This window comes from Labrus bergylta, chromosome 12, assembly GCF_963930695.1.
Source record: "Labrus bergylta chromosome 12, fLabBer1.1, whole genome shotgun sequence".
Classification (NCBI taxonomy): Eukaryota; Metazoa; Chordata; class Actinopteri; order Labriformes; family Labridae; genus Labrus; species Labrus bergylta.
This window is the reverse complement of record NC_089206.1, coordinates 859,060-866,559: the sequence shown is the minus strand read 5'-3', so window position 1 is coordinate 866,559 and position 7,500 is coordinate 859,060. Positions and strand designations below refer to the sequence as shown.

At 40.9% G+C, this 7,500-nt stretch overlaps 2 protein-coding genes across 5 annotated transcripts in view; both read left to right on the top strand.

Moving 5' to 3' along the window:
- The window catches only part of cxxc1a (CXXC finger protein 1a), an 8,134-nt gene extending 3,821 nt beyond the window's left edge, over positions 1-4,313 (top strand). The window contains exons 7-14 of one of the 2 annotated variants that reach the window (XM_065961178.1): positions 1-39; positions 118-353; positions 1,599-1,806; positions 1,974-2,084; positions 2,408-2,457; positions 2,647-2,743; positions 2,889-3,041; positions 3,235-4,313. The exon at positions 1-39 is cut by the window's left edge and continues 87 nt beyond it. In XM_065961178.1, coding sequence (XP_065817250.1) covers positions 1-39; positions 118-353; positions 1,599-1,806; positions 1,974-2,084; positions 2,408-2,457; positions 2,647-2,743; positions 2,889-3,041; positions 3,235-3,381 — 1,041 coding nt within the window. In that variant the 3' untranslated portion in view covers positions 3,382-4,313. The remainder of the gene's footprint in view (positions 40-117; positions 354-1,598; positions 1,807-1,973; positions 2,085-2,407; positions 2,458-2,646; positions 2,744-2,888; positions 3,042-3,234) is intronic. The other variant, XM_065961179.1, reaches the window with a different exon arrangement.
- Positions 4,314-5,114: 801 nt separating this feature from the next.
- The window catches only part of hdac6 (histone deacetylase 6), a 16,568-nt gene continuing 14,182 nt past the window's right edge, over positions 5,115-7,500 (top strand). Inside the window, exons 1-2 of one of the 3 annotated variants that reach the window (XM_065961175.1) lie at positions 5,115-5,269; positions 6,986-7,068. In XM_065961175.1, the coding sequence (XP_065817247.1) occupies positions 6,997-7,068 (72 nt within the window). In that variant the 5' untranslated portion in view covers positions 5,115-5,269; positions 6,986-6,996. Of the gene's footprint in view, positions 5,270-6,926; positions 7,069-7,500 lie in introns of all 3 variants that reach the window. The other 2 variants (XM_065961176.1, XM_065961177.1) reach the window with 2 other exon arrangements.

Sequence of the window (7,500 nt, the reverse complement as noted above, 5' to 3'; positions counted from 1 at the left end):
AAACACGTCAAGAGACGAGAGAAGAAGCCTGAGAAGAAGGTGAGGATGCTTTAACCTTACAGCTGATGATGTCACTGATGATGTCACTGATGATGTCACTGATGATGTCACTGATAGACCTGTGCTCTGTCGCAGAAGTCTGCCCCTGCTCCCAAAGAAGAGGTGAAGCCTCGCCGCCACAAGGCAAAGCAACGTCATAAGGAGCGCGTGCGGCACAGCGAGCGAGGAGGGGAGGGCGGGGCAAAGGATGTGGGCGGAGCATTGAGGCAATGTCTGGGACCGGGATGCGTCCAACCAGCAAGGGCCAACTCCAAATACTGCTCCGAGGACTGTGGCATGAAGCTCGCCGCCAAGTGAGTCAAGTACACAAATCAACAAGTACAAAACAAGTCATCAAGAACGCATCAAGTCAACAAGTCAACAAGTACACAAGTACACAAGTCAACAAGTACACAACAGGTCATCAAGTACACAAGTCAACAAGTACACAACAGGTCATCAAGAACACATCATGTCAACAAGTACATAACAAGTCATCAAGTACACAAGTCAACAAGTACACAACAGGCCATCAAGAACACATGTCAACAAGTACACAACAGGTCATCAAGTTCACAAGTCAACAAGTACACAACAGGTCATCAGGAACACATCAAGTCAACAAGTACACAAGTCAACAAGTACACAACAAGTCATCAAATACACATGTCAACAAGTACACAACAAGTCATCAAGTACACAAGTCAACAATTACACAACAGGTCATCAAGAACACATCATGTCAACAAGTACACAACAGGTCATCAAGTACACAAGTACACAAGTCAACAAGTACACAACAGGTCATCAAGTACACAAGTCAACAAGTACACAACAGGTCATCAAGTACACAAGTCAACAAGTACACAACAGGTCATCAAGAACACATCATGTCAACAAGTACACAACAGGTCATCAAGTACACAAGTCAACAAGTATACAACAGGTCATCAAGTACACAAGTCAACAAGTACACAACAGGTCATCAAGAACACATCATGTCAACAAGTACACAACAGGTCATCAAGTACACAAGTCAGCAAGTACACAACAGGTCATCAAGAACACATAATGTCAACAAGTACACAACAGGTCATCAAGAACACATCATGTCAACAAGTACACAAGTCAACAAGTACACAACAGGTCATCAAGAACACATCATGTCAACAAGTACACAAGTCAACAAGTACACAACAGGTCATCAAGAACACATAATGTCAACAAGTACGCAACAAGTCAACAAAAACACATCGTGTCAACAAGTACACATCGTGTCAACAAGTACACAACTCAACAAGAACAAAACAAGTCAACAAGAACACAAGTACACCAGAACACATCAAGTCTACAAGCACACATGTCAACAAGTACACAACTCAACAAGTGTGCAACAAGTCAACCAAAACAGTACACATAGTAAGTAAATACCCAGTAAGTCAAAAACATGTCTTCTACAGTTTGCCACAGAAGTAACAGCGGACTGTTTTTTTGATCTGGGGTTACATGGCTGCCTCTACCTGACTTCCTGTTTCTCTCTCCATCTGTCTCTCTCTCAGTCGCATCTACGAGATCCTCCCTCAGAGGATCCAGCAGTGGCAGCAGAGTCCGTGCGTTGCTGAGGAGATGGGGCGGAGACAGCTGGAGCGAATCAGGAAGGAGCAGCAGGCGTCGAGACTCCGCCTCACGCTGATGGAGAAACGTTTCCATGAGCTCGAAGGCATCATCGCCAACGCCAAACAGCAACAGGTCCAACAAGACGAGGAGGTACGAGCAGGGTTTTTAACCCAGCAGACATTTTAACTTTAATTTAAAAAATATATTTTTTAGTTTTAACTTTGTTATTGAGTATTTTGACAACCTCAGGTAGAGGCAGACAGCTCTCAGTGTGATTCACCTGTCTGTCTCTCTCTCTGACCTGTCTCTCTGTCCAGGTGACCGAAGGTGAAGGTGATGACACAGATCTTCAGATCTTCTGTGTCTCCTGCAGTCACCCCGTTAACCCAAAGGTGGCGCTGAGACACATGGAGAGATGCTACGCCAAGGTCAGTGTACACGGTCAGGACATCAGGAACATTCAGAAACACCTGAAAGCTGCTGAATTAAACCACAAAGACGTGTTTGAATGTAAAAGTCTGACATTTCTCTTTAGCATGGTTGGTTGAAGGTAATGATTTCCTTTTGTTCATTGTACATTTAATTCAGTTTGATTCATTTCAGTATTCGGTCAGTCAGTGAATGTTAGGGGCAGAAAAGAAGAGGATCAAGGACGCAGCCCTGTGGAACTCCACTTGTGTTTTTACATAAATGACGCCATTTAAACACCTCTCTCTGCCTGTCTGTCTCCCTCTGTCTGCCTGATCAACAGTATGAGAGTCAGACATCGTTTGGCTCCATGTACCCGACACGTATAGAGGGGTAAGACACCTGTCTGTCTGTCTGGTTTTATTTCTGTGTTTCTGTCTGTCTGTCTGTTTGCTGTCTGTGTTTGTGTCAGTCTGTCTCTATCTCTGTCTGTTGAGCAGTGTGGAAAGAGTCAGACACTGAGACCTGTCTGTCTCTCTCTCCCTGACTGTCTGCCTGTCTGCCTGTCTGTCTGTGTTTCAGGGCAACCCGTCTCTTCTGTGATGTGTATAACCCTCAGAGTAAGACGTACTGTAAGCGGCTGCAGGTTCTGTGTCCTGAACACTCCAGAGACCCAAAGGTTCGTCTGTGTTCATTACAAACAGATCGTCTGATGATGTCACTGTTAGCTTACCTGCTGCTCATGACAAAAGACATAGTTCAGAGTTCAACTTTTAAACATACATTTACAATGTCTGCCTGTCTCCCTGCCTGTCTGTCTGTAGGTCCCTGCAGACGAGGTGTGTGGCTGTCCTCTGGTCAAAGATGTGTTCGAGCCGACCGGAGAGTTCTGTCGCGTCTCAAAGAGGAAGTGTAACAAACATTACTGCTGGGAGAAACTCCGCCGCGCCGAGGTCGACCTCGAGAGAGTCCGAGTGGTAAAGAAACACAAAAGATTTAATCTGAGATAAAAAAAAACCTCAAATGGTTAAAAAGAAATATTCAACAGAGACCACATATTTACACCAAACTTCATTAACGTCTGTCTGTCTGTCTGTCTGTCTGTCTGTCTGTCTGTCTGTCTGTCTCTCTGCCTGTCTGTCTCTCTGCCTGTCTGTCTCTCTCTCTCAGTGGTATAAGCTGGACGAGCTGTTTGAGCAGGAGAGGAATCTGAGGACGGCGATGACGAATCGAGCCGGTTTATTGGCTCTGATGCTGCACCAGACCATCCAACACGACCCGATCACAACCGACCTGCGCTCTGCCAAGGACAGGTAGACAGACAGGTAGACAGACAGGTAGACAGACAGGTACACAAACAGGTAGACAGACAGGTAGTCAGACAGGTAGACAAACAGGTAGACAGACAGGTAGTCAGACAGGTAGACAGACAGACAGGTAGACAGACAGGTAGAGAGACGTGTAAAGTTCTTTGGATGGATTAAGGAATATTTCTATTTGAAACATACGTCTAAATATTTCACTCTGAGAGCTCAAACCGACCGAGTGCATTGTGGGAAATGGAGGAGGAACATTGAAGGACGCCTCATCTCAGAGCTCATCCTCGTTTATACTTCAGTGTTGAAGCTACGCCGTCGTGAGCACCACATACTCGTCCTTTAGTTCTGTTTTATACTGTTTATTACACACTACATTACCCACAACCCCTCTTGTTACTGTTGATATTTATACTTACTGTTAAACACTACACTTACAAAAAAAACTGTGGTATTGAAGATGTTTCTGATACATAGACATGTTTTATATTTTAGAGACATCATGGCGTTTTGGATCAAATATAAATTTGTGAAACACAATAATTGAGTCTAAAGAACAACACGAAGAAACAAGAAAGTGAAAAGTCTGAGCAACAAATGAGTATTGTTTCACTTTGAATGCTTCATTTCAGGTTTAAATCTACATTTTGTGTGTTTTCGTTTGTTAAACTGAACATGTGTCCGTCGTTCAGATGACAAAATAAAAACTCTACGAGCAGCTACAACTTTCATAACTTCTCTTTTTAATGCACTTACATTTTTTTATCCTGAAGTTTGTCCTGTTTTTTCTTTTCTTTTTGTATCATTGATGTTTTAATATTTTATGTTATTTGAACATGTTATTGTTTTATACCGACTGTTTGTGTCATCTTTGTATTCAAACCGATGTTTCATTAAAAACTGAAGCTGTTTTATTAAACATTTTAAACTCTTGTTTGTTTTCATCACAATGTTTCAGTCCCTCTGAACCTTTGTCCGGTGTGTTCAGTGGGAGAACAGGAACGTCAGGGGTTCGATCCCCAGCTCCTGCAGCCACATGTACGCTGTGTCCTTGAGCAAGGGTTTTAAAAAAAAAAAAATGTATTGCCTTTATAGGAGAGATAGGACAGTGGATAAAGTCAGATATAGGGGACAGAGAGTTGGGGATGACATGAGGGAAAGGAGCCACAGGCCGGATTTGAGCCCAGGCGTCCAGCTTGGAGGACTACAGCCCCCATACATGGGGCGCACGCAGTAATCACTAGGCTACCTGCTCCCCAAGAATACAAATATTTGTGTCTATATCTTGTCAAGTCCTTAAAGACTCTAACAAAAAGAACAAAAAGCACTTCATACAATAAATATATATTTTACATTTTTAAGGTTATAGTAATAAAATGAGAGTGGTTTCTTTCAATGTTTAGAATTCAACCACGTTTGTCTCTAAAGCCTGGAAGAAACATCAGGATGGTTAATTTCGTTATTATTATTATTATTATTAAGTGTCTACTCTTGGTCTTTGGTCTCTTTATTAATAATGGAGTCTTGTTAGCCTGTAATAATAAATAAATCATTTCTATGACTATCGAGGCTTTTACATTTTTTTTTTTTTTTTTAAATTAGCTTAACTTTTCAAAATATACATCTATAAATATTTTACCTTTACTTTCTTATTTAAAATATCGTAAATGTTACTGGAAAAGTCTTTAAATTATTATTTTATTTAAAAAAATCCAACGTCATCGGGTGAGGCCGTCGCTGGGGCTTGATGACGTCACGTGTGTGCGACAGCTTTCGGGTGCAGTTGGCGCTCGGCAGCTCGAAGAAAACAACAGAGAAGAAACAAAAAGCTTTAAAGTCTGAATATAACCGCTGAGAGCTAACACAGAGGCTAACAGCTGAGCTAACAGGTGAGCTAACACAAATTATTACATATTCAGGTGTCTCAGATTTCTGTTTTGTTTTGTTTTCGTTTTTTTTATTTTTAATGGAATCAAATCAAAATCTGTAATCATGAAAACCCTTCAGTGGAAATACTGAGAGACCGTTAGAAACACTGTTTCAGACTTTAACTGAAGTAAGAGTACAACATATGAGATGATTTATCAGTTAATTATTCAATAATAATCACATTTAATATAAAGAAGTGATTCTATCTGTCTAATGAAGTGGATGTGTTTGTTTGTAAGCAGAGGATAAACAGTCTACATCTTTATAAATGAGGGAAACACAGAGTCTGTTATAACAGAGTCTGTTTATAACAGTCTGTTTATAAACAGACTGTTTAGACTGTTATAAACAGACTCTGTTATAAACAGTCTGTTATAAACAGTCTGTTATAAACAGTCTGTTATAAACAGAGTCTGTTATAACAGACTCTGTTATAAACAGACTGTTATAACAGACTGTTATAAACAGACTGTTATAAACAGTCTGTTTATAACAGTCTGTTTATAACAGTCTGTTTATAACAGTCTGTTTATAACAGTCTGTTTAGACTGTCAGACTTAGTGAGGTTTCCCTCATTTATAAAGATGTAGAGAAACAAACAACAAAGACGGGATGATTTCCTTTAACACTCACACACTGTGGTCCAATAGAAACAACAGAGTCCATCTATAAAGTGTGTTTTAAGTTATTCCACATTTTTGTGCACTCCTCTTGCTCCATATTTAGTCCAGGGGTTCTTAAGGTCGGAGTCGGGACCCCCTGACAGGTCTTCAGATCCCTTCAGAAAACTTATATTTGCATATTTGACCCATTATTGTGAAATAACAAACAAAAATGTTGTTAAATTTAAAATAAAACCATAGTCCTTAAGTGCACATGACTGTAAACATGTGTGTTGCTGTTAGTAAATAAAAGCACCATAACTTCACTTATTTGCACTATATCTCTATATTTATATTTGTTTAATTAATCAGTCACTATAAAATATTAATTAATACAGCATTAACTGTATATATTCTTTCAGTCACCACAACTGTCTATTTATTATTATTATTATCATTCATTCACTGAACAGAAATTGCTCTGGCCACTTTTGACATACTTCTCTCTCATATCACCACAAATATATTTTTGTTGTTGTTGTTTTTGTAAACGCTGCTGTTTAGGATTGCTGCTCACAAAGTTTTGTTGTGTCCTTGTATACAATGATAATAAAGATTCTATCTTCTATCTTAAGTGCACACCGAAATAATATTATTATTTTAAGGCTGCTGGATTCTTGAACGTTGTTCTAATGTCAGTGTTTGGATAGGCCTATTAGTGCATGCAACGTTAAATGTTTTAACCACTTCTGGGGACAGAGGGGGTCCCCTGTCTCTTGCATCATTATTTTAGGGGTCAGGGGATGAAACGTTTGGGAACCCCTGATTTATTCAGTGAGTACTAAACAATTAGAGACAGAGTAAGGACGAGGGAGAGTCATCCCTTCACCAACAGTCTGTGCAGCTCACCGCTGAATATTCAGAATCGATCGTTGGTGTGAATCAGAGGGGGTTTAGACGTGAGTAAACCCCATGGAGACGGAAGAATAAGTGTGTATACTCCACAAACCTGCAGATACCTGTCCTGCACTGGACTGAATCAGTGATCATCAGTGTGTGATTTCTGTGATTCAGGAGGATCAGACATGCAGTCCGGATCAGATCCCCCAGGACCCGGACTGAAGTCAGTGAGAAGATCTCCTCGACTGTCCCCTCAGGTATGACACACACACAAACACACGCACGCACGCACGCACACACACACACACACACACACACCTGACAGCGATGCATCGATGCCTCCCTACACCAGACAGATATCTTCAAACAGTTTTAGAAGAGAGAGTGGATCTTTGCAGAGCTGTAAATGTGTTTGAAGAAGAGAAGTGTGTTTGCTGTTCTGTGTGATTTATTGACAGACAAATATCTGAGGAAGTCTGCTGATGGTTATTCCTTATTCCTGCAGCTGTCAATCATCTACCTGAGGTGGACTTTGACCTCAGGTGTAACTGACGAATGTTTCACATGTTTGTTGGAGTGAGACACAAGTGCTCTCCTCTGTGAGTCGTCTCCTTCTCGTCTGAGTCTGCAGAGATCTAACCCTGTGTGTGTGTGTGTGTGTGTGTGTGTGTGTGTGTGTGTGTGTGTGT